Here is a 27,681-nt window from a genome sequence, read left to right on the forward strand (position 1 = left end):
GTGGCTTGGTGAACCTGATCACAGTGTGCCGGAGCAAAGGACCGTGGGGTTCAAGAAATTGCCAGAATCTTGTGTGTTCTGCTAAAGACATTAGATTCTATTCCAAACATGTTTTGGAATAGGATTTTACAAAGAAGATTAGCTTTTTAAAGAGTCATTGAAGGGGCTTCCCAGGTGGTGCAGTGGTAAAGAATTTGCCTGCCAATGCAGGAGACACAGAGACGCAGGAGACGTGTGTTCAATCCCTGGGTCAGGAAGATTCCCCGGAGGAGGAAATGGCAACCCACTGCAGTATTCTTGCCTGGAAAATTCCATGGACAGAGTCTGGCGGGCTACAGTCCATGGGGTCACAAAGAGTCCAACATGACTTAGCAACAAAGCATGCAGGCAAAGAGTCATTGAAACAAAGGAGTTAAAATTTCAGGGCTGGAGTCAGATTGAGACCAGGGTGTTACTCGTGGTTCAGCTACTTGGGGACTGTGTGACCTTGGGCGAGTAACTTAACCTCTCTGCTCTTCATTAAAAAAAGAAAAGAAAAAAGAAAACGCAACAAAAACTACCTTCCTCACAGGTTTTTTTTTTCTTTTTTCTGATAGTTAAATGAATCACCATTTGTAATATTTTTAGCACAGTGCCTGGGGCTGAGAAAGCCCTCAAAACTGATAGCTACTTTTACTAGTACTCATATCGCCTCTGGCATCGTTACTACTACAATAACTGTTCTGGGAGCGGTGTGGAAGATGAGATAAGCTGGAGGAAGGGAGATTTGTCAGGAGGCCTCTGCAATGATCTAGGGAAGAATATTTGTTTTATCCAATACCTAAGTGTCATTCAGAAGGCATACAAAATGTAGAATAAATGAAAAGACGGACAAGTAGAATTTAGTGACTGATTAGCTCAAAGAAACCAAGGAAAGAGTAAAAGATGACTGCAAGGTTTCAAGCTCAGGTGACTGTAGAATTCTGATACTATCTGCACAAGGAAGCTCTTCCTCTTCCCACCATTCCCTCAAGTTTCTCAGGCCACTGCTCGCCTGACATCTTTGGATGGCCAGTTCCTTTTTCAGTTTCATTCACTAGGTCTGTGACTGCTGTGCAGGTCTGCCACTCTGCCTTTTTCTGGAATGCCTTGTCAAAGTCATAACGAAGGCATATTTGAATTTAGAACCTTCAGATTTCCGAAGTGTTAAATTCCACTTAGAAATTGGTTTTGAATAAGGCTTTCTATGCCTGTGTCCTAAGTCGCTTCAGTTGTGTCTGACTCTCTGTGACCCTATGGACTGTAGCTTGCCAGGCTCCTCTGTCCATGGGATTCTCCAGGCAAGAACACTGGAGTAGGTTGCCATGCCCTCCTCCAGGGGGCCTTCCCGACCTAGGGATTGAACCCGTGTTTAATAGACCTCCTGCACTGGCAGCCAGGTTCTTTACCACTAGCGCCACCTGGGAAGCCCATAGATCTCCCTATATATGAGCCCATATATCTCTTTAGTTGCTTCCAAATCTTATTTCATATTCTAGATCATATGTTTCATATTCTAGATATTCTAGATCATGTAACTATCTCTAGAAAGACTTTAACATCTGTGCCTCTGTTTAGAAGCATTAATAGAATTCTATACTTTTTACAATTTACATTGTGTTTGGAACAAAATTTTATTATGGCTTCTTAATATTATATACTCTTTATTTTCTCTTCTGTTTTATATTGGAATTATATTTTTGGTCCCATATCACAAATAAAAAAGCAATCAAACCTGGCTTGGCTTTTGGCTTTTCTCTTTCTGCCAAGTTAGTACTTCTGCTCTGACTCTGAGGGCTTGCCTGGTGGCTCAGTGGTAAAGAACCTACCTGCAAAAAAAAAAAAAAAAAAGAACCTACCTGCAACGCAGGAGACAGGGGTTCAATCCCTAGGTCAGGGAGATCCTCTGGAGTGGGAAATGGCAATCCACTCCAGTATTTTTGCCTGGAAAATTCCACGGACAGACAGCCTGATGGGCTACAGTCCATGCAGTTGCAAACAGTTGGACACAACTGAGCGACTAAGACACAAACACTTATACACACAATCTGACTCTGAAGACAATTGGAGGAATCTGGAAGTATGACATGAGATCTCGTTTTAACCAAATGATCTGTTCATCATGAATGCCTGATTTCGATACAAGGAAATAGGAAGGGAGACTAAGGCCACAGTTTTTTGCTTTCTTTTCTTCTTTGTTCCTCTTTTTCTTGAGTTCAGTTATTCTGATTACTAAAAATGCTTTGCTGTTTGACAAAGAACAGAAATTCTGAGTTTGGATGGGGTTCAGGGATCCAGTAACATTCAGAGAAATTGTTTTTAAGAGAGAAACTTTAAAATAAATGCCTTATACAAAAATAAGTAACACAGCCTAAACAAGTTGGCAGAGTTCTCTGCTAGTGAAAATGGCCTTGTGTTGATCTGTCTAAACTCTCTGCTTAGGTTTCCTGGGATCCAGGGCACCTATCTGTGAGACAGCTGTCCTGAACTAGGGGAAGTAGAACAAAACTCACTGCCTATTGGAATCTCTGTCCAAGATCTTGCCTTCCTTAGTTTCTGAGTTCCTGCCAATGAAGTTAGCAAGAATTAGTGCAGGCTTAGAGGTCAGAGTTCAACAGCAAGCACCTCCACACCAGTTCATATGCAACCCTTGTACTCTTTCTCTCCACTTGTCACCTAGTCTGTGTGTGTGTGTGTGTGTGTGTGTGTGTGTGTGTGTGTATGTGCCCCCGTGTTTCAGAAATAGTACATGAAGGATGGGAAATTGTCTCTGTGGGAAAATGTAGTATTTTGGGTTCTCAGCATTTTAGTCATCTGCTCTTGTATTTTTCCAGACTGTGAACTTATTTTGAGGCTATTAAAATCTATTCACGGTGATTAAAAAAAAGGTAGGGACTCACTGACTCTTTCCCAATTGCCGTTTTGTCTAGCAGCGAATACCCAAATGCTTTGATTTTCCTATTTCCCTTAGTGGTGGCAAAACAATCCTACTCATCTTTAGGAAAGGACCTATCTCTGCCTTTATTTTCTGTGCTGGTAGATCAGCAGGGCAAAACAGTCCCTGGGCTAGCCTGTCTGTCCAGAAGTGAGGATTTTGGCAGCTGCTTCAGGAATTGGCTCCCTGGTGAGGGCGCTGGTCTCCCTTGGGTGTGGGAGAAGAGAGAGGTAGAAGGGACCGGAATCCCATTAAGATCACAGGCACAAAGGAACCAGGAAGTAAGAGGAAATTATTACAGTCTGTTCATTGCTCAGGATGTTAAAGGCAATAGCCTGGGCTGGTTGGTTAGTCATTAGCAGAAAAGAAAGAGCAGTGAGGGTCAGGACTGGTCAAACCTCTGAGACGGACTTGAGGCGGGGAGAGAGCTGCTGGCAAAGGCAAGATGTGGAGACAGACTTACTTGGAGTTCACCTGCTTCTCTTGGTAACTTTTTCCTGGGACAAGAACCAAGATGCCTCTTTTCTGTTCTCAGGCGTTTGTCTAAATAAAGCGTTCTCAAATTTCTTTTTGTGGTGGGAATCCTGAGAAACCTTCCCACCGATCAGCTGCCCACTTTCCACCTGGTTTTGCCTTGGAGCTGGTGAGTCTCTGCAAGCAGGTTGGCCGGACAGCTGTGAACAGGGCTTTGTACACTCTCCCAGAGCCGGCAGGACTGGTGCGGATTGCAAAGTTTCCGGGTGGAGGAAGAGAAAGTGGACCTGCAGAGAGTGAGGGGAGAGGGAGAAGGCCCTCTCCCCCACTCCCCCCGGGGGCGCCATGGGTAACCTCTGCCTGAGGCTCCGGACCTACCTGGATCGTTGTCCCCCCTGCTGGTGGTCTGAGGAGGCGGACAAGCCCGGGGTGATTCAGAACTCATGGGCTGACTGCCCTCCTGATCCTCCCCAGCCGCCGGCTCCAGAGCCCGAGAGAAGCCAGGGCCAGTTCTTTGTGGCTCTATTTGATTACCAGGCTCGGACAGCCGAGGACCTGAGCTTCCACGTGGGTGACAAGCTCCAAGTCCTAGACAAGTCCCACGAGGGCTGGTGGCTGGCCAGGCACTTGGAGAAAAGGGCCGACAGCGCCGGCCAGCAGCTGCAGGGCTACATTCCTTCCAACTACGTGGCTGAAGACAGGAGCCTCCAGGCAGAGCCGTGAGTATCACACACACTGTTTCTCAACTCTCTGAGGGCGGGTAATGGGTTTTTCTTTCTTACGTAGCTGCAAACCCATTAATTTTCAAAGAGCTGCTTAGAAAGTTATGAGGAAGTACTGGAAAGATCCTTCTAATTGAAACCCACCTCCCCTGAGAGGTGAGAGTGAAACTGGAAGGTAATTGTTGAAGTGACTTCCGTTACAGTGGCATACTCCACCTGTCCTAGGGGCAGTTACATCAATGTAAACAAATGGTGTATTTAATACTGTCTCTTTTCTTTGGCTGTAAAAGAAGTCAGGGCTTCCCTGGTGGCTCAGATGGTAAAGAATATGCCTGCAACAGTGCAGGAAACCGGGGCTTGATCCCTGGTTGGGGCCTCTGGAGAAGAGGATGGCAACCCACTCCAGTATTCTTGCCTGGAAAACCCCACGGACGGAGGAGCCTGGCAGGCTACAGTTCACAGGGTCACAAAGAGTCGGATACGACTGAGTAACTAAGCACAAAAGAAGTCATGCCTCACATTAACATAGAACTGGATTTCTTTAGCAGATAGCTCAGTCGGTTAAGAAACTGCCTGCAGTGCAGGAGACCTGGGTTTGATTCTCGGGTTGGGAAGATCCCCTGGAGAAGGGAATGGCAACCCACTCCAGTATTCTTGCCTGGAGAGTCCCATGGACAGAGGAGCCTGGTGGGCTACAGTCCATGCGGTCCAAGAGTCGGACACGACTTAGTGACTCAACCACCACCACCAGCAGTAGCTGTATCATAGGTCTCCCTTAAACCACACTTTCAAACCTCAAGTCCAGCTCTCTCTTTTTCTAAACTCTGAAGCATCAACTCCAGTCCTGATAGACACACAAAGGCTAACGAACGAATTAATAGAAGGTCACATTTAGAAGATGTCACCTTTTCCTAGTAAAATCATGACTGGATGGTCTTCTTTGAATCCCATTTGGTTTTTATTATAATTGGAAATTAGCCAGCTACAGATATTCAAGAGGTTTTAACAAGGAAAATAATGACGTTATTTCTCCAGAGAAGGGGATAGGCTTTACCCTGATATTTGAATAAATCCTATGACTTATAGTGGAACCAAGGAAGAAAATTTTATGTACTTAGGCACTTATCCATCCATCTGTGCACCTATCCATCCATCCATGCAAGTGGCAGGTGGAGTAGTGGCATGGGGAGTTGGGGGAAAGGCAAGGTTATGCTAATGGTGGTTTGAATATAAAATAGAGCAAGGTCTTGACAATGGATACTTGGGGTGTGGTGAGTTGAGAAGCAGGCTCTGACTGTTACTTGCCCAAACTGTTTCTACCTCGTTCCAATGAAACCCAAGACTGGGAATGTTTCTCAGGACTCATTTTAGAGAGTGTATTCTTAGTAGAGGCACCTCTGGGGACTCACTCATTTTCTTATATGTTTTCTCTTTTGATGTGAACTGCAGCATTTTTTTACTGGCCTGGGGAAAAATATTGTAGAAAGAGCTATGGTGCATTGTTGCTGCTTTCCAAACTCAAATTCAAATACAGAGAGGGTTAGGGGACTTTGAGATTTTTTTTCCAACATCAGGGGTCTATGAATGTTAAGCGCCTTATTTTAAGCCTAAATAGAAATGAATTGAAATCTAGACTTCTGACAAATGGAACTGAACTGTTCTCAGATGAGAAAATCACCTATATGAACATTTATTTCTGTGATAATCTATATGAAATGTCTTTATTCACTGAGTACTTAGTTATATGCATTTATAATATGATTTTTTCTACTACATGATTTCCATGTAAGGTATGGCATTATATGTTTTATATTCAGTGTAACATAATATTAATGCTAGTGCTTTGAATTCATAATATACTAGTTTATATATATTCAATTCATTTAACTGGTTAAGGCTCCGTTTCCTCATCTGTAAGTTCTCTGGGGTCTCCTAGACCTCTAGATTTCTCTATTATATAGGAACATGACCTCTTATGTTTCAAATGTAGTGGTTCAACTACATTCATACTTGACAGAACAATAGATGCTGAAGACAGCAAGTGAATTGAAATCAGCATTTCAAAAGCAATAATGTTTTGGGTTAACAGGATCAAACACAGCAGCCTTACTTCTTTAGATTCTTTTTGCCTAACAAAGTAAGACAGTTACATTACCATGGCTGTTTTTCGATTCTCAGGGGTTGTCTGTAGCCAAGAATACTTTTTTCCCTCTGTACGTAACTCCTGACCTTTCCTCTTGGAATTAGTTCTCAGCAGTGTTCCCATGTGTTACTACCATCCTGTATCTTTGTGGTAGGATTTTCTTGGGATCTTCACATCCACTGGCATAAAAACTTGATGCCCAAGAATAGAGACGCAGATGTAGAGAACGAAACTGTGACACAGGGGCAGAAAGAGGGTGGGACAAACTGAGAGTGTAACATTGACATGTATACACTACCATGTGTAAAGTAGCTAGCTAGCAGGAAGCTGCTGCGTAGCACGGGGAGTTCAGCTTGGTGCTCTGTGATGACCTAGAGGGGTGGGGTGAGAGTGGGTGTGCGGGAGGGAGGCTGAAGAGGGAGGAGATACATGTATACATATAGCTGATTCACATTGCCATATGGTAGAAACTAACACAACATTGCAAAGCAATTATACTCCAGTTAGAAAATAATTGAAAAACAAAAACAAAAACAAAAAAACCCTTTGATGCTCAGATACTGCTCTCATGCCTCCTGGTCAGCATGAGCCACTTGTTTCAAGTGTACACCATGACTTTCACCTGTGAACCCAGGTTGCTAATGAGGTTCTTGCAACCAAACAGCTAAATTGCTTCAATGCTTTTTATGCAGGTGGCTGTAGCCTCTAGAATTTCACCCCATTTCAAGTAGAAGCAATTTTAACTTAGTCTTCTAAGTGAAGGTATCCAAGTGACCCACAGTGCCTTAATACCCCAGGGAATTATTATTTTTTTAAAAGCTTATTTTAGTAACTTTCTTATGTGAGTTTTTAAACTTGTATTCCTTATGAATAAATAAATAAACTTCCTCCTTTTCCTTATGATTTCTACGAAAGTTAATGTTTATTTTACAAGGAGCTCAGTATATAGCATTAAGTAAAGATTATTATCTTCACATGTGTGAAATGAGAGGCAGTGGGAAATCAATGAAATTTATCATCCAGTTCCTTTTTAGACTGGTTTAGTGCAATACATTTTAGTATTTATTGTTACTGTCTTAATCCTTGACTTGCATTAATAAGAAGACAGTGCAAATACTTTCGGAGTAATCAGTGGCAGGGCATGTCAGTTAAGTTTCAGTGTTGGTTTGTTCCTTTGTTTAACATTAGGAAATAAAGACGTTAGAAAAAGAACTAGACTAATATTAAAAGACAAACTAATATAATAATTGATGACTAAATTCCACCTAGAAATGCTTTACCTTTTCTGAATACTTTACATTAAATGATATAATAAATTCATTCTTAATGATTTATTTTGTTTCTAGGAAGAATCACTGTTTTATCTTCAATTTTAATTCCTAGATCCTTTCATAGATGAGTGTTTTTCTTCCACATCTTCAACATGGAATCCCTCAAAAATCTTACTCTTAGGCTCTGATTACGCAGAACTCACTGCACCCTTTTAAAATTCAATGTTCTTAGAGACATAGTTAATGTTCTCCCAGAAAATAATGGTATGGAAATTACCTATGAATCTTGAAGCCAAGAACAATGGCTTTAAATTCCATTGCTAAAAAAATTCAAGTGATGAAATATATTGATGAAAAGCAAAAAGATCAGTAATTGTATAATTTCCACAAAGCATCATTCTTCTATGGAGTTTAAAAGTTGTTTCCCTAATTGTTTCTGTGCTTTTGGTGGTTCCCACCTTTGATGTTAAACTGGACTAGACTCAGAAGTACTTTGTGAAAAGATTTTCCTACTCTTATTGCCGTGTAAAGGTAGATTGGGCTTCCTTCATGGCTCAGTGGGAAAGAATCTTCCTGCAGTGCAGGAGATGGGTTTAATTTCTGGGTTGGAAAGATCCCCTGGAGAAGGAAATGGCAACCTACACCAGTATTCTTGCCTGGGAAACCCCATGGGCAGAGGTGCCTGGTGGACTACAGTCCATGGGGTTGCAGAAGAGTTGGACATCGACTTAAGGACCAAACAATAACAACAAAAGGTATATTGTTTACAATTCCTCTCCTATTCACCATGATATAGACGGCCTTGAAAAAGAGCACAAGAATAAATATTTGTGACTTGTAAATTTATTGTTAGTTTATGCTTGTCAGATAAAAGTGTTAGAATTTCATAAAGTTTTAAGATAATAGAATTTCTATTTGTTTAAGGAATATTTTTCTAATCATGCTCCTCTTTAATGTGTCAGACTAAAATTCTGTCAAGATTTTATCTAACTTAAAGTCATTGCTAAGGTCTGAAGAAAGTCATTGCTAAGTCATTGCTCAGGCTTGAAGAAAGTAGCATGGGGAAATAAACTAGAATATGCTCAAAAAGTGAATTCTCTTACACCACTATCTAAAAATACAATTGCAACTTTGCTACTTGGTTATTTGAATACTGTTGAATTTAATAATAATTATCCAATATAAGTTGTACACAATGTTCCTAGTTGTTTTCAGCCTAGATGTCAGTAGATGTCTTTCTCTGCTAGGATATGAAGCCTGCATTTGAATCTTAAAGAGAGAGGAACAATGTGTTTTAAACATTATTTACCATCAATAAATAAAGAAAGAAAAAAGGCATCAGGATATTCACAAATCAATCTAACATATCTACTTTAAGTAGTTGAAATCATTAGAAAGTCACCGATGGGTAAGCAGTTGCATAAATATTCTTAATCCACATCATTTATTTCTTTTCCTTTGTTCTAGTTTTCAGGGAAGACTAAATGCATATGGGTAGAATTGGAAAATAACATATTTTCAATTTCTCTCCTTGAAGACAAAGTATTCTTAGATCTATAGTTTAAAAACGAAGTAAAATGTTTATTTTTATATAAAAGTAAAATGCATTATAAGAATACATGTGGTTATTTATCAAATTAAATGTTTTGGATAATCTCAAGATAAGAATTTGCAGACATAATTTAAATCAACAAAAGCATACTTCTATGCTGAGATTAACTGGAAAACTCTGTAATTAAATGACTGCATTTCTTATAAAATTATGATATAATCTTATTTCTTTATCCTTTGATATAAAATAACAGTGTGATAAATTTATTGCTCAAATACTTTGTAAAAAATTAAAACCCAGCAAAGCCAGAAATAAATAAAATTTAAAAAAAAGAAGTAAAATAGGTACTTTTAAAATTTATTAAAAAATTACATTTCAGGTATAGTATTACATGATTTTTCATATTAATATAATTGTACTACATTTATGTTTATATAACTGTGTTTATGTCCATTATTTACTGCATTATGTATAATTTTCATCATTTTTAAGGAAAATGATAATTAACTGCTACATTAAATACATTTTATAAGAACAATGGCAAAATTACAGAAATGAGGAAAAGAGAAATCAGCAGAACTTCATTAGAATCAAAGTAAAAGTATAAGTGTAATTAATAACAGTTAAAATAGTTGATTAATAGCAGTAAAACTTGATTATAGGCATCTCAAAATATTATTCCTTTGAGAAGCAATGAAGTACCATAGTATGGAATTATTAAAATAAGTCAGGAGTCAGTCATTTAATTGGTAAACTTAATTTGGAAGTTTCAGCTGCAATATGCCATTCAGAACCACTCTCTCTTAATAAAAGTATGGGTTATTTTTTCCTTCTCAGGTTTTCAACAAATTTTTAGTAAGGGGAAACATTATATGTGCGTGGAATATTAATAACTCATACACTACTGTGCTTCAGTCCTAAAGATTAGAACTTAAATTCTAGCTTGATTGAATTCATTCTTTGAAAAAGAAGAAAGATTCTATTGGTTTTTTTTTTTTAAACTGGTTTGATTTTGTTCAAGTGAATTTATTTGAAGGTTTGGTTTGTCTCTGTAGATAGATCCTAGTATTACTTTTTCAAGCATTTCACCAAACTGATATGAAAGTAGACGCAACCTTCTATAGTAAAGTAGGACCATTGTTAAGCAAACACTGTGTCCTATGGACTAGGTCCTGAGGCTTCCCAAAGAGAAGCCTACAAGACTTTGCCTCAACTAAGTGTCTGATTTTCAGCTCAGAAAACTTTGTATTTCGCAACTACCTATACCACAGTGAGAATTTATACAGTAAATAAAAATCAGAGACATTTTTTAGTTCTTCTGGTGGATATTTTAACTTGGTCCCTATGTTAATGGCATAGAATTTTGATTGAGGTATAATGCTGGTTACCCTTTTTGATCTGGCCTGTGGTGTGCTTAAAAACCAGGCTATGGGTCCCAAAGATCTGAATTTGAATCTGGCTCTGTCATGACCAAGCCATGTGACTTTGAGCAACTTACAGTACATAGGAATAAAAATGACCCCTATCTCATTGGATCAACATGTGACATAAATTAATTAGGTTGTCGTGCAGAAAGCATGCACCATAGAGAACCTGACACATAGTCAGGGCTTAAGAAATGTCATCTGTTACTTAGCTGGCCAGCTTTTCCTTTACCTCTGCCTAAATGGATGACACTTTGCACACCCCACTCCAGCCTCAACCCACAATATTCTTTCCCTATTTCAGCATCCACACGATGAGCATCTTTCCATCTTTCTCCCACACTCTCCTTTCCCTGTGGTCTTGAGCTTCCTGGGTGTGCGTGCTCGGTTGCTCAGTCACGTCCGACTCTCTGCGACTCCATGGACTGTGGCCTGTCAGGTTCCTCTGTCCAAGGGATTTTCCAGGCAAGAATACTGGGGTGGGTTGCCATTTCCTTCTGCAGGGGATCTTCCCAACTTATGGACTGAACCTGGGTCTTTTGCATCTTCTGCCTTCTTTACCCCTGCGCAACCTGGGAAACCCCAGGAGTGGGTTATTGCGCTTGCAAACTCTCCCTCTTTTTTTTTCCTGACCAGTTCTCATTCATCCCTCAGGTCTTACCTTGTTTGTTTCTCTCTCCCTGAAGGCTTGGTCTTCCTGCTCAGAGCCTTTATCAGCTTTCATTATTGTTATTTTCTCTAAGGCTCCAAGCTCTGTTTGTGGGAGGTGGGGAGATGAGCTATTGCCTTGGGCTCTGAAACTTCATGTAGTGCCTGTGCAGAATAAACACTCATAAGTGTTGGTTAAGTAAATGAATAATTAAATAGTGATTGCTTATCTATAAATCTCAAGGCTTTTATTGAAATAAGAAGCAGCTGTTTTATGGAAATAAGAATCACCTCTTTTCTTTGACTTTTTCTCTCTGAGTTGCTTTTTTTTAACCTACCAAGAAAATCTACTGAGTTTCCTCATTTTAGGGATAGGCCATTTTGCACTTTTTTCTCAATGAATTGTCCATGCCTTAATTTCTGGTTATACTCTTAGTCATAATAGCATAACTTCCAGGCTCCTAGAAATTTGTGGCTTCATTCTGCCCCTAAGGGAAAAATATTTAGGGGGTTATAGACTGATTTGAATATTCTTTGTAATGTAGAATGAATACCTAAAAGGTATGTATATATGTTGTTTTTAGATATCATTTCAGTGAGATTCACAATCAGTTCCTGGTTTGGTATTCATTGCGACTAAACTGAACTGAACTGAAACTATACTGTGGTTAATTTAAAGTGATCACTGGCCTGAGCTTTTAATGGATGGAAAAGCAAAACCCAATTTACAAAATTAATGTTGTGGGACCAGAGTTATAATTTCAGTTTTATGCTGAACATATACAACTTCAAATTATTATGTGTATGAAATATTTTTCAGTTTGTGCATGCTGAAAGTTTGACTTTTTTTTTTTATACTGAATATTAGGATTGTCACCATTACCTTCTAAAACATTACCAAACAAAATAATTACATCTTTTTTTTTTACTAGCTTTCTTGCTAATTAGCCGTTAATTTCTCTGCAGCATTCTCTGACTCCCAGTTCTTAGAATATCATAGCACTGGAAGGACTTTCTGGGGAAGGTAGTTGTGCAGATTAATTGCAGCTTGAATAATATTTCAGACATCCTAAGGCTATTTCCCTGAAGACTGCAACTTCAGCAGTTAGTCTATGTGGATGTTTCTTTGAAGATGAACATAACAGAAGAATTTTTCTAAAATGCATAGATTCAAACATAGAACATATGATCTGTATTATCCAAATTATTGCTCATTTGGTGAATTTCAGATACTACAATAAACTACCCTTGTGTAATATCTTTGTCATGTCATTTTTTCCCACAAAGTTTTTCAGTTAGATTTTTTTCTATTTAAAAACTGAACTAACTTTAGTGTTAGCCTTTAATTTTTTTCATGTTTTCTTTTTTATTTATATGACATTATTTTATACAGACTTTAAATTCAGAATAAATTTCTCAATTAGAGTTTTTATCCATTAATTTTGTGCCTTCTTAAGGGTAAAGTGAAAATACAATTCAAGAAATATTATTGCTGAGAACTTTTGAACTTTACGAAAAGTGAAAGTGTTGGTTGCTCAGTTATATCTGACTTTGCAACCCATAGACTGTAGCCTGCCAGGATCCTCTGTCCATGGAATTTTCCAGGCAAGAATATTGGAGTGGGTAGTCATTCCCTTCTCCAGGGGCTCCTCTTGACCCAGGGACTGAATCTGGGTCTCCTCTATGGCAGGTGGATTTTTTTTTTTTAACCACTGAACCACTAGGGAAACCCTTGAACTTTATATTAGGTTTCTAATGTGAAGAACATTTAGAATTTTATTTTAAAATAAATCTTTCCACTAACACAAATGTTGCATAACACACTGGCAGTTGATTTGGATGATTCAGGAAAATCCTATATGTGTGCTCAGTTGCTTAGTCATGTTGGACTCTTTATGACCCCACAGACTATAGCCTGCCAGGCTCCTCTGTCCATGGACTCTTCAGGCAAGAATACTGGAGTGGGTTGCCATTTCCGTCTCCAGGGGATCTTCCCAACCCAGGGATTGAACCCAGTCTCTTGTATCTCCTGCACTGACAGGTGGATTCTTTACCACTAATGTCACCTGGGAAGCCTACATAGTTCCAGGGAAAGGCCAGTAATTCGATAGACTACAGTCACTCCAGTATCACATATATCTTTTAGCCATTTCTGAAAATTAGTTACAACATACCAAGATTCCCATAAGGGACACTACTGCAAGCTCCAGAATTGTGCTCCTTGCAAAGTCGCTGCCAGAATGTCATCTCTGGAGGTGCCTATGTTATTTCTGTGAAGTTGGACTCAGGATACTTTCTGCAAATCTTTTCAGCATTTCTAGTCATTGAAGATAGAGTCTACCAGATTCATGTATCCATTGAATACACCTTTTGTGTATATTTACCATGTTAAAGGCATTGTTTTTTGAGATAACAAAATGAATAAGACAGTGCTTTTTCTCCAGATAATTTTACAGTTTCTGGAGGTAAGACTATTAAACCAAGAATGTATGTCAATGCCTATTAGACAAAGACTACCAAGAACATACCTATAGTAGTTTGCTATTCATTACAAGGAAAGAGATGCAACCCATGGACAAGAGTGGAGCATCTCAGTAGGAGTATTAGAACACACGAGAGGATTTGGGGCATTGACTTTGGGGAGAGTTTAGGAAGCAAGACTGCTCTGGATGGATTACTGTCAGGAAGCAGGGTAACGTATGATTTTGTACCTTAGTTAATCTTCTTGAGAAAGAGGGAAAACTCGATCAAGATTAAAGTTATGGTTGGTAAAGAAAGAGCAGTCACTTATGTTAACCAAGATAGGTGGATGCTTGGTCACTTTTGTGCTTGGACAATGTCCATTTTTCTGGTGAGTGTCCAGATATGGTTAAGAGTGAGCTGATCTTGTTTTTGCCTTGATCCGTCATGGTCACAGAGTGGCCTTGTCTGCTGTTGGTGTTTATGTTCAACAGGAGAACTCCCAGGCCTAGTCTGAAGTGCCAGGTAAACTCTTGGGTACCAGGGCTGCTTTTCTCTCTCAGACAGCATAGGGCAGATGCTGATAAATGCCAGACAGTAGCACAACTGTCTGTCACATAGCTTGCACTTCACAATAGTATTTTAAAGGATGTTGAGGAACCAAATACATGGATGAATATGTGCAGAGGTAGAAGAGAGAAATTCTGGTTTTGGGAAAATCACACCTTTCTTCCAGGGTTCCGCTCTCTTGACCCCCTCCCAAGAGTCTTTTTCTAACCTTTATAGAAATAATTCATAGTTTGTTTTCCCCATAATCTCGTATAACTTGTTAGTAGAACAATAATAAATAATGTGAATGCTAAGTCTCTTCAGTTGTGTCTCTTTGTGACCCTACGGACTGTAGTGCCCACACACGTTTCTGTCCATGGGGATTCTCCAAGCAAGAATAACAAAGTGGGTTGCCATGCCCGCCTCCAGAATAATAATTAATAACTGATATTTATTGAGACTTTATCATTATGCTACTCAAAAAATACAAAGTAATTGCACTTGTATTACCTTATATATTACAATCTGCTGAGGTAGCTACTTCCCCTGGTGGCTCAGAAGGTAAAGAATCTGCCGCAATGCAGGAGACCTGGGTTTGATCCCTGGGTTAGGAAGATCCCTTGGAGAAGGGAATGGCAAACCACTCCAGTATTCCTGCCTGGAGAATTCCATGGACAGAGGAGGCCAGCCAGGTATAGTTCATGACGTCATAAAGAATCGGACACAACGGAGTGACTAGCACTACACTTCACAGATGAAGAAATTGAAGCTAGGAGAATTTAAGCAAACTGCTCAAAGCCCACTCCAGTACTCTTGCCTGGAAACTCCCATGGATGGAGGAGCCTGGTGGGCTGCAGTCCATGGGGTCACGAAGAGTCAGACATGACTGAACGACTTCACTTTCACTTTTCACTTTCATGCATTGGAGAAGGAAATGGCAACCCACTCCAGCGTTCTTGCCTGGAGAATCCCAAGGACAGAGGAGCCTGGTGGGCTGCCGTCTATGGGGTCGTCTACTCTGTAGTCGGACATGACTGAAGCAACTTAGCCGCAGCAGCAGCAGCTCAAAGCTACACAGCTAATAAATGATGAAACTGAGGTTTACCTGCCTCCATCCTGCCTCTGGACTCTTTACTTTTATCATATGATGGCTAGTTGCATAACTTATGTCTTTCATATGAGACTGTGAAGTCTTTAGTTCAGTTCAGTTCAGTTGCTCAGTCGTGTCCGACTCTTTGCGACCCCATGAATCGCAGCACGCCAGGCCTCACTGTCCATCACCAACTCCCGAAGTTCACTCAGACTCACGTCCATTGAGTCAGTGATGCCATCCAGCCATCTCATCCTCTGTCGTCCCCTTTTCCTCCTGCCCCCAATCCCTCCCAGCATCAGAGTCTTTTCCAATGAGTCAACTCTTCGCATGAGGTGGCCAAAGTATTGGAGTTTCAGCTTTAGCATCATTCCTTCCAAAGAAATCCCAAGGTTGATCTCCTTCAGAATGGACTGGTTGGATCTCCTTGCAGTCCAAGGGACTCTCAAGAGTCTTCTCCAACACCACAGTTCAAAAGCATCAATTCTTCGGCGCTCAACCTTGTTCACAGTCCAACTCTCACATCCATACATGACCACTGGAAAAACCATAGCCTTGACTAGACAGACCTTAGTCGGCAAACTAATGTCTCTGCTTTTGAATATGCTATCTAGGTTGGTCATAACTTTTCTTCCAAGGAGTAAGCATCTTTTAATTTCATGGCTGCAATCACCATCTGCAGTGATTTTGGAGCCCCCCAAAATAAAGTCTGACACTGTTTCCACTGTTTCCCCTTTTTCCCCATCTATTTCCCATGAAGTGATGGGACTGGATGCCATGATCTTTGTTTTCTTAGAGGGCAGGAAACTTACATTTCCTGCATCATGACTGGAAAACTGTTTAAGACAATGTCTGTGCTCCAGACAATTTGTAATCCCAGGAAGTGAGACTCTCTACTGTGTCCTGAAATTGTAAATTCCCTGTAGTAGAGGCACTGTCTGATTTAATTTTACTCAATGCTTATCCATGAGACAATTCAGTACAAATTGTTGAACTTGGGGGAAAAGAAGTAAAAGTATATTCAGGGAATGGGAAGTTGTATAATTTAACTGAAGTATTTATGGAGACAGCTATGAGAAATAAATCTGGAAAAAGAGGTTGGGACAAGGTTTTGGAAAAGACCGTGTGTGCCAGGTTAAAGACTTTGGGTTTTGTCTGATAAACAGATGAAAAGTCATGCTTTAAAAAGACAGTGATGATGTGGAAATAAAATGGAGAAGAGACAGGCTAGGTGGCGATAGAGAGAAGCTGTACCCAATGTTTCCAGCATGAGTTTATCAGGGTTTAATTTCTAACTGTGGTACTGTTAAAAAAGGAAGAGTAGGAATATAGGAATTTCATGAGTGAAAAATCAAGAGGACTTAGGGGAAGAGAAATAATTAACATTTTTAAGTATCTCTGATGTACTGAACACACAAAACTGTATACATGCGCTAATTTAATCTTTGTAATAGTCCGCAAGGCAAATTTTCTTATCACTGCTTTTAGGACAAGAAAACTGAAACTCAGATTTAAATCAATGCAAGAGCATTCTTATCTGGTAAATACTAGAGGCAAAACAAATTAGAAGAAAAAGAGAGAGGATTTAAAAATATGTTTTTGAGACCACGTGAAATATTAAGAGAAATATACATTTCATAAAGTCCTCTTTTTATCGGGGGCATGGTTGAAACAGTAAGAAAGACAATTCACTTTTAAGAATGTTGAATGTGAAGTACTAATGAGTCATGTCAGTGAAAATGTCCAGGAGAAATGCAGAAATACAAAAATATGGGCAAAAAGAGATCTATTTTATAAAGATAAATATTTGAAGGCATTCACTCCGAGGTGTTATAGATGTTACAGGAATATGAAAACTGCAGGCATTGTAGATTTCAGAACTATAGTGTGAGAGGCTAAGAAACAGGAGAAAGAGTCAAAGATTAACTCTTTAGAAATGCCCATAGTTTAGGTGAGTAGACGTGGTGAGTAGATTGTAATAAAAACTCTGTTGTTCACACCTCCTTGTTACACACTCTTGGGTAATCTCCTCCCATACAAACTCTCAGTTGGCCAAGAAACTTGCTTTGTCCAGTGGAATAGAGATCGAAAAGGGCTTACACATTGGGGCTTGCTTTCTTATTGTCCTTGGAGTTCTGCAACTACTATGAAAAAGCTCAAGCAACCTCCTAGAGGAGGAGGAAGGCTATGTGAAGAGAGGCTCTGTTTGTCCCAGGTGACTCACAAGCTGAGTGGAGACTCATGATCAAGCCCAGCTAAGATCAGTTGAACTCCAAATTGCTCACTTTTAGATTCCTGAGTTAACCAAATATAGTCAGGTCTTCATATCTGCAGATTCTATATCTGTGTATTGGGGTCTCAAAGAGTTGGACAAGACTGAGCAACTGAACTGAACTGAACTGAACTGATTCAACTAAATATGATAGAAAATATTTGGAAAAAAATTTCCAAAAAACTAAACTTGAATTTGTCACATGTTGGCAACAGTTTACATAACCTTTATGTTGTATTAGGTATTATAAACAATCCAGAGATGATTTAAAGCATCTCTAAAGGATATGTGTAGATTGTATGCAAATAATATATGATTTTATAAATATGGGAGACTTGAGCATCCACAGATATTGGTATTCTGGAACCAACCCTCTCCGATAAGGAGGGAAGACTAGCTGTTAGAAAGCAAAACCTAACTAAGAAAGGGAAGAAGAATTCCTGAAGGAAACTGAAGAATTCAAAAAGTAGAAGAAAAACAAACAGCATCTGATCAAAATAAGAAAATGGAATGTCAAGAGGGAGGTTTTGGGTCAAATGCTAAACGAAGGTCAGAGTAATGAGGAAGAAGTAAAGATCATTAGATTTACTGGAAGATTACTGGTGACACTAAAAAGCAGTTTTATCATGTAATTATGGATGATATCATGCAGTGAAGAGTGTAAGCGAGTTATAACAAGGAACTTCATGCTCTGACTGGGACTCTGCACTGGGAGGTATAGGCTGGGTTGAGCCCTAGAGGTTTTGTATGATTGGGCTCTACTCATGGGACTTGGGTCCATCCTGAGAATCAGAGCTGAGGAAAGACAAAATCAAAAAAAGCAGTGGAACTTAGCTGCCTCCATCTCTGAGCAGAGTATTCAGGGCCTTAAGGACTATGTTTGATTGGGATTTTCCAAAAGTTTCACCCTGTTTAGGGCATCAGAGTTGGCGGCTTTGCAACATCCTTCGGTGAGTTAGATATTTGGATTTGGAAGTTAAGGCAGAATGAGGATAAATAAAGGGTTCAGCCTTAGTGCAGTTTGGGCTTCCCAAAACTGTTGGAGAAATTAAAGAATTTTCTCTCAGGTGCTATACTCTCAAGTTTTAGGGTCATGTGGAAAGACTGAGCTTAGTTCAAGGTCTTAAAGTAGAAGCAGCAAATACATAAATAACTTTTAAAGAAGTTTGTCTGTGAAGGAAAAGAAGCATATAGGAAAATAAAGATGGTCCCTAACTTTCAATGGTTTGACTTACGACTTTTCAACTTTATGATGGTGTAAAACCAATCTGCATTTGGCAGAAATCATAATTTGAATTTTGAATTTTTACCTTTTCCTGGGCTAGCGTTACAGGGTCCTATGCTCACTCATGATGTTGGACTGTGGCAGTGAGCCTTGGTTCCCAGTCAGCCATGCAATGGTGAGTTTTTAAACAATCCGTACTCTTAAAATCATCCTGTACCCATACTCCCATCCTGTTTTTCACTTTCAGTACATTATTCAATAAATTACATGAGATATTCATCACTTCATTATAAAATAGCCTTCTATTAGATGGTTTTGCTCAACCGTAGGCTGATGTAAGTGTTGTGAGCACATAAAATGTAGGCTATGCTAAGCTATGATGTTCAGAAGGTTAAGCGTAATAAATGAATTTTTGACTTACAATATTTTCAACTTATGATAAGTTTATTGGGACATAACCTCTATCCTAAGTCTAGGAAGATCTGTGTATTAAATAGGCTTGATGATCAAAACTTAGTTGGAAATACTTAGTCACTTTAAAAGCTCTTTGAAAATACTTCATACTTTATTATAAATCTTCATCTACATTTTTAATCCTTCTTTTTTATGGTATAGCTGTAGTACTATTTTACAAAATAAAAAGAATGAACTCAGATACTCCTGTTGCAGAACAAAAAGGCACTATGTAGTCCTCTGAATAAAAAGGCAATATATAGCCCTAAGCATTTTCTTAGAAGACAAATAGGGCATCTGTTAGGTAAGCCCTGATTATCTCCTATTATGCTGCTGCTGCAGCTAAGTCACTTCAGTTGTGTCCGACTCTATGTGACCCCATAGATGGCAGCCCACCAGGCCCTCCCGTCCCTGGGATTCTCCAGGCAAGAACACTGGAGTGGCTTGCCATTTCCTTCTCCAATGCATGAAAGTGAAAAGTGAAAGTGAAGCCGCTCGGTCATGTCCAACTCTTAGTGACCCCATGGACTGCAGCCCACCAGGCAGACAAGAGTACTGGAGTGGGGTGCCATTGCCTTCTCCGTCTTCTGTTATATACTATAGTTATAGGATACTCCTGGTTTAACTTCAGGGTACTATCATAGAGAGAATAGAATAATGTTTCAGATAAAAACAGTACAAAAGTGATTCAGTTTCTTATATCTGTGTTATGTAATAGTTTATAGGCACCTATTGGTTTTGACGCGAATTACTCTGAACTCTGTATTATCTCTTATCAAAAACTTTACTTTAACAAGCTTTAAGAAAATGGAAAGTCATGCTATTGATTTTGTAGGTCCTGGTAAAGCAGTAGAAAGTGAAACAGTTACATGAGAAATAATGGACATCAAAGGATCTCAATAGATGATTTTTCTCTTATGATAGTTTTGGTGCTTAGTGAAACCACTGATAACTTTTAAAGCATCACGGTTCACTTTATGAAAAATTTAATATTACAAAATATTCCAGTTTACCAATGGCTTTCAAAAAGTTTTATTTAAAAAACACATTTTATAAATACAAAAGAATGTGTGAAACTTAAGGTAAGATTTAAAGCATGATGAATAATGAACATCCATTTTACCAGCCAGCTCATGACCTTGACTGTTACTAACAAATAATCTATGAGTTCTTCCCCTCCCCCTTCTCCATGGTAAATTTAACCTTTTCCTAGGAAATGTAGATAGCAATTCAATTTCTAACAGTGAAAGACTGGAATCAATCCAAATGTCCATTATAAGAGAGGGATAAACTGTGGTTTATTTATTCAATGAAATCTTATACATTAGTGACAATGATGAATTGAGTGGCATGCAACAACATGGGTATGTTTTCAAAGTATAATGTTGAGTGGAAAGAAAATTTTAAGAGATTGCATATAATATGATTCTATTTTCTGAAGTCTTCAAATAAAATCAAATAATATATTGTTTGGGCATATATGTTAGTAAACTATAAAATAAGGTAAGGGAATGACAAACAGCTGTTGGATTTGCTTATCTGAGTGTTGTAGAGTCTATGCTTCTGTTGAACATTTAAAGAAATGAGTAGAAGAGTGATTTTCATGCATCAATCAGGAAAATTAAAGGTAACAATGCTGGCCAAAAGGTCAAATGTAGATATTGTGATTAATCTTATATTGTTCATGACTCTGCCTTTCTCACAATATGGTTTTCACTGAATTATATTGTCCTCCTAATATAAGACAGACCTAAAAATAGAGCTTTTGCAATTACTGTTTTCTTTATCCACTATGACTTTTAAGACAATCCTCCAAACTTTGGTGACAATAATTCTTAACCTATAGACTGTGGATTCCTAAAGGTTCCAGAGAGGGGCTTGAGAGAATTCATGAGCTCTGTGAAGTGGCAGATAAAATTTGTGTGATATGTATTTGTGCATTTTTTAGAACAAGGTGTTATAGGTTTTATCATGTTCTAAAAGGAATCATGTTTTAAAAATATAAGAACCTGCCATTAAATTAGCACACATAGTTTGTTTCTCTTGAGAAACTGATTTACTTCCTTATAGCAGATAGTAAATTCTTAATTTATTACACATCACATTTTTATTCTTAGCTATGAGGAAGCTCAGAGTCCAGTTAAATGCGTGTTCATAATAATTGGACTTGACCTTAAGTCTAACTTATTTTCTTCCTTCTCTTTCTGTTTTTGAATTCTTTTTCTATTTCTACTCTCAAGAACATATATTGAGTTTTGTAGGAGTCTGTAGAAGTCTAGACATGTTTAATGTTTTAGGATCTTGAATTATAAAGAAAATAATTTTATGTCTTAATCTACTCACTGATTAAAGAGTACTTTAAAACACTGTCTTTTTTTGATCTTTGTTGAGAGACTAATTCTAAGCCAAACTAACAGATTGCTTGATAGAATACAATTAAAGTGAAGTCGCTCAGTCGTGTCTGACTCTTTGTGGCCCTGCGGGCTGTAGCCTACCAGGCTCCTCCGTCCATATAATTTTCCAGGCAAGAGTACTAGAGTGGGTAGCCATTTCCTTCTCCAGAGGATCTTCACAACCCAGGGATGAAACCCGGGTCTCCATCATTGTAGGTAGATGCTTTACGGTCTGAGCCACCAACCTTCCACTGCTCCCGTATCTTGCTCCCACTTTGCGTTTCTGGGTCTAACACTAGTTGGTGCTGTCTCTCCTCCCTCATTCTTGTTTGTTTCATTTCTTTTCAGTTTCAACCAGGGGCACATATCTTTGCTGGAGAATTTGACGCAACCTCCCGGCCCTTTCTCCTTGTTTCCAGGATAGCAGTCAGTGTGTTTGTGCACGTGTGTAGGATTCATTCTGGTTATCTCTTGATCAGTAAGGCAAGGCAGAAAAGTGCCCTCCCTAGAGGCTTTAGCCTTCTGTGAGGCCCACATGCTTTAGAGGAGAAACGTACAAAGAGCCAAGAACAAAAGGGAAGGAAGGCACGCAGTGGTTTAAAATGTGGGTAAAAAGGCAGATGATTTTTTTTTTCAACTTCTTATTTTACATTGGGGTATAGCCAATTAACAAACAATGTTGTGACAGTTTTCAGGTGAACAGCAAAGGGACTCAGAAAAAGGGGATGAATTTTTAATAAACCCCATCAGAAGAAACTGAAGATCTCATAAGCTAAAATAAAAGAATATAAAGTAAAACTAATGTTTAAGAAAGACGAAGTGAGAATGTGAGGGATTAGAGAGAATGGGAAAGGGGATTGATGAGTAGACAGGCAATAGCTTGGCTTCCTTTGTAGTTGAGGAAAGACTGGTAAGGATACTTAGTATCTCCCTGCTAAGAATGGAAGGCAGACAAATGTGTGCAAGCAGGGAAGTCCATAATTCTAGGCTTATAGTATGTTAACTGTATTAAAAAATATCCCTGGAGTTTTTGCATTTGTGCTACATAAGTGTTTATACTATGGAGACTATAACCAGGTGTAACATTTCAAAGGCAGGCTTTCTGTTGGGTCCTATAGTGAAGAAAATAAAATGCTAATCGTTGTCTCTGAAAGTGAGTTACATCCTTTTCTTCCCTCATTCTACCTTTTTCTACCATCCAAATGATATGTTACATTTTAGTGCTGATCATCTTTCACAATGTAAAAAGAAAAGAACCCACAAAAATATTCATCATACTGAGAATGAAACGAAATGATTGACTTCAGTGATCCAAGAATGAATGGACCTCCTGCCTTGACTGTGGACAGTTTGGATTAAAGCAACTCAGTAGTGATATAAGAGGTCTTTTGCATTCACTGATGGAAAATTGGCTGTATGGGCCAAGTAGTAAAACAGAAGACTTCTGCAGGGACTTAGAGGAATTAATAGCCTTGCTCATTCCCACTGATTGAGAAGGTCTCACAAAGAAAGTCTGACTGTCTCCATTTAGGCAAACAAGAAGGATTTGTTTGCTGATTTAATAGTCAAATAGTATGTTCATAATAGTAAAACCACTTTTGTTCTGATGACATGTTCACATATAGACTCCAAAATCTCCTTTTGAGGATTTAAAAGAATAGATGGTTGAATATTTATCAGGTCAGGTTTACATAAGCTTCTGCACAATTCCAATGATGACTTTTCACTTTTCATTTACTTTGTTCACCTTACCTATACATTTACATTTGCAGTTAAGACTCATATTTATCTTATAAAGCTAGTTCATTTATATAATGGACAAAATAGTATTTTTTTCCTTTCTGGAACTTTTTCAGTTAATTTGACTTTGAAATTAACTTAATAGAAGCTAATCTTCAAATGCAAAGGAAGAACATCTCCCAGGAATTTTTGCTCAACAGTTCTGGGAATATACAATATTTAGAAAGCATTTTGTTTTAGCATTGTAACTGCATTGTTGCAGCTGATGGAGGTCACTGATTTAGTTTTGTACAGAGGGTATTGCGAGAAGAGTGATCCCAAGTTGTTTTTCAAACCTACGTTCTTATTCATTTGGCATATGTCAGCAACTTGTGGTTGCTACAGTTTTGGGCCATTGTAAAAAAAAGATAGGAGTATAAATAACATATGGTTTAGTTTGATCCAGCAGAAAGTAAGTATATTTGCTAAGTGTAACCCAAGTAATTGGCAAGGTTACTGCATTCCTGGAGTTTACCTTATCTGCTGGATCTTAGTCCCTGCTGAAAGAGGGGAGCAAGCTAATCGTATCACTGGAGGATTTGTCATGAGAGAAGCTTTGTCCAAGCAAAGAAAGTACCTGTTATTACTCCTTAAATTGCAGAGCTATTTTAGAAACCAAGTATTTTGTAAGACAAACTTATTTTAAAAAAAGGCAGATGGATCTCCTACTGCATGTCCCTTTTTCTGTACAGACAATTTTCCTAGAATAAAAAATTGAAATGAAATCATGTTTAATGGAGCCTAGAGGTAGTGGACATTGAGAAAGAGAGTCAGATGAAGAGAAAGAAAATGGAATGAAGATACGATGGAAGAGATGAAGGAGAGGATAAGAAGGCAATACTTAAATTTCTATGACAGAGGAAAGTAACATGTCAAACAACCATTGTGCATGTTCTTCTGTACTGTAAACAGAAACCACAGAAACAGATGTTCACCTGCTCACTATTTATCTGTTAGAAGTTGTTGCAACACAAAAACTCATTACCTGTTAGTTTAGCCACCAATATTGAAAAAAAGTCAGTACAGTGGAGTATTAAGGAAAATCTTTAATAATAACTCTATTAAGAGGTCAATGAGTTGGAAAGCTTGATTGTAAAGAGTGGCTACACAATTTAAATGACAATTTCTTTTGTTTCTACCATTTTTGATTCAGTCATTTGTTACATTTAATTCAAATGAATTAACTATCATGCACAATACTTCGCTAACCAAATACGTTAGCAGATCATAACTTTGAATTTTCAATCAATGTTATTAGGTAGAAGGTTTCTGACAGTATGTTTTTGGTGAATGGATAGGAGTGAATAATGGCTGTGGGCATATTAGAAAAGAATTAGCAAGTTTAGAATGTGCTTGAATCTTCAGCATTCTGTAGGTTCAACTGAAATTGAATCTATGGATATTGATTTCTTATAAAAATTCTAGACCTCTCTTAAGTTCACCGCTATAATTTACATCCCAGTTAGTAAAGAATTAAATTATCTTTCGGAACTAATTTCCTCTTGGAAAGCCATGCAGCAGCAAGCAAATAAAATCAACATTCTTAAATCTTAAAAGCAACCCTTCACTCCTCTCCGCCTCTGGCTATTGCACATTAATCTCCTCTCCTGTACAGCAAACTTTTGAAAAGTTGCCTTTACTTGGAGTCTTTTTCTTTTTCTCTCTCTCAACCATGCTCCTCTTTTAAATGTTTTTACATAGAAAATTTCAAACATTTACAAAGCTATAGAAAACTGTATCGCATGTCTCATCACTCAGCTTCAACAAATTTGTTGATAATCCTTCTTCCAACTCCTACTCCCACCCTACCAATGGTTATTTTGAAGCAAATACTAGGCATCATGGGCTTCCCTGGTGGCTTAAGTGGTAAAGAATCTGCCTACAATGCAGGAGCCACAGGAGACGCAGGTTCAATCCCTGGGTCAGGAGGATCCACTGGAGGAGGAAATGGCAACCCACTCCAGTATTCTTGCCTGGAGAATCCCATGGACAGAGGAGCCTGGTGAGCTACAGTCTATGGGGTCGCAAAGAGTGGGACATGACTGAAGTGACTTAGTATGCACACAGTAGGCATCATATAATTGTATCCATAAATTCTTTTGTAACTATCTCTGAAATATAACACACAAAATACTTTTAAGAAACAAGAAACCAAACATAATTACAATATAATGATCAGTCCTAAAAATATTAAATAACCCTAACATCATCAACTATCCTGTTAATGTGAAACTTCCCAGGTTTATAAATGTATTTTTAATACTTTGAATCTAAATTTTCATGGATTTACTTTGTGATTTGTTCATCAATCCATTTAAAGCCCACATATTACAATTGGTTTATCTCTTTTAATATCTCTTAACATGGATTCTTCTTCTATGTCTATTCCTTGGTATGTATTTCTTTTGCTTCTCAAACTGGATTTTGCTGACTGACTCTTTCTTGGACTGACTGCAGTTAGACTTTTATCGCTCGGGAAGCTGCTCTTATTAAAGTCCAACTCACCCAGAAAGTCCATTGGTCAGGTCTTAGTCCTCAGTTTAGGTATCTTATCAATACTGTTTTTAAAAATTAATTTATTTTAATTGGAGGCTAATTGCTTTACAATATTGTAGTGGTTTTGCCATACATTGACATGAATCAGCCATGGGTGTACATGTGTTCCCCATCCTGAACTCCCCTCCCACCTCTTTCCCCATCCCATCCCTCAGGGTCATCCCAGTGCACCAGCCCTGAGCACCCTGTCTCATGCATCGAACCTGGACTGGCGATCTATTTCACATATGATAATATACATGTTTCAATGCCATTCTCCCATATCATCCCACCTCGCCTTCTCCCATAGAGTCCAAAAGACTGTTCTATACATCTGTGTCTCTTTTGCTGTCTCACATATAGGGTTATCGTTACCATCTTTCTAAATTCCATATATATATGCATTAGTATACTGTATTGGCGTTTTTCTTTCTGGCTTACTTTACTCTGTATAATAGGCTCCAATTTCATCCACCTCATTAGAACTGATTCATATGTATTCTTTTCAACGGCTGAGTAATATTCCATTGTGTATATGTACCATAACTTTCTTATCCATTCATCTGCTGATGGACATCTAGGTTGCTTCCATGTCTTGGCTATTGTAAACAGTGCTGCGATGAACATTGGGGTACACGTGTCTCTTTCATTTCTGGTTCTCTTGATGTGTATGCCCAGCAGTGGGATTTCTGGGTCATATGGCAGTTCTATTTCCAGTTTTTTAAGGAATCTCCACTTGTAAAAGAATGAAACTAGAACACTTTCTAACACCATACACAAAAATAAACTGAAAATGGATTAAAGATCTAAATGTAAGACTAGAAACTGTAAAACTCTTAGAGGAAAAGATAGGCAAAACACTCTGACATAAATCACAGCAGGATCCTCTATGACCCACCTCCCAGAGTAATGGAAATAAAAGCAAAAATAAACAAATGGGACCTAATTAAACTTAAAAGCTTTTGCACAATGAAGGAAACTATAAGCAAGGTGAAAAGACAGCCTTCAGAATGGGAGAAATAATAGCAAACAAAGCAACTGACAAATAATTAATCTCATAAATATACAAGCAATTCCTGCAGCTCAATTCCAGAAAAATAAACGACCCAATTAAAAAGTGGGCCAAAGAACTAAATAGACATTTCTCCAAAGAAGACATACAGATGGCTAACAAACACATGAAAAGATGCTCAACATCACTCATTATCAAAGAAATGCAAATCAAAACCACAATGAGGTACCATTTCACACCGGTCAGAATGGCTGCTATCCAAAAGTCTACAAGCAATAAATGCTGGAGAGGGTGTGGAGAAAAGGGAACCCTCTTACACTGTTGGTGGGAATGCAAACTTATCAATACTATTTAACGCACTTGATAATTCCACTATCTTTGATACATTTCTTTTAATTGATCACAAGGACACCCACTCACCTGGCACCTGGTTGACTCCTGCGTCACTGCCTGAGACATTTGTGCTGGCCCCTTTTCTTCTTCCTGACCACTAAATAGAGGAGTGCTCAGTCCTTTAACTTTGATCTTCTTCTCAATCTGGCCTCATTTTCTGTATCAGCTCATTCAACCTGATGCATGTATATTCAGTGATCTACTTGACATCACTATATCCTCATGGAAGTTTCCAAATTCCAGGCATTTCCAACATTCCAACGTTTCCAAAACTGAGCTTCTGTGTTTCTCCTATGAACCTATCCCACTGTCTTCCCCAGCTCTGTCAACAGC

General features: G+C 38.5%; 1 protein-coding gene across 1 annotated transcript in view; it reads left to right on the forward strand.

Annotated features, from left to right (window-relative positions):
• FRK (fyn related Src family tyrosine kinase) overlaps positions 3,213–27,681 on the forward strand; it is a 100,246-nt gene continuing 75,777 nt past the window's right edge. Inside the window, exon 1 of the mRNA XM_005684546.3 lies at positions 3,213–4,146. Within this exon, the coding sequence (XP_005684603.2) occupies positions 3,773–4,146 (374 nt within the window). The 5' untranslated portion in view covers positions 3,213–3,772. The remainder of the gene's footprint in view (positions 4,147–27,681) is intronic.

Source organism: Capra hircus, chromosome 9, assembly GCF_001704415.2.
Source record: "Capra hircus breed San Clemente chromosome 9, ASM170441v1, whole genome shotgun sequence".
Taxonomy (NCBI): Eukaryota; Metazoa; Chordata; class Mammalia; order Artiodactyla; family Bovidae; genus Capra; species Capra hircus.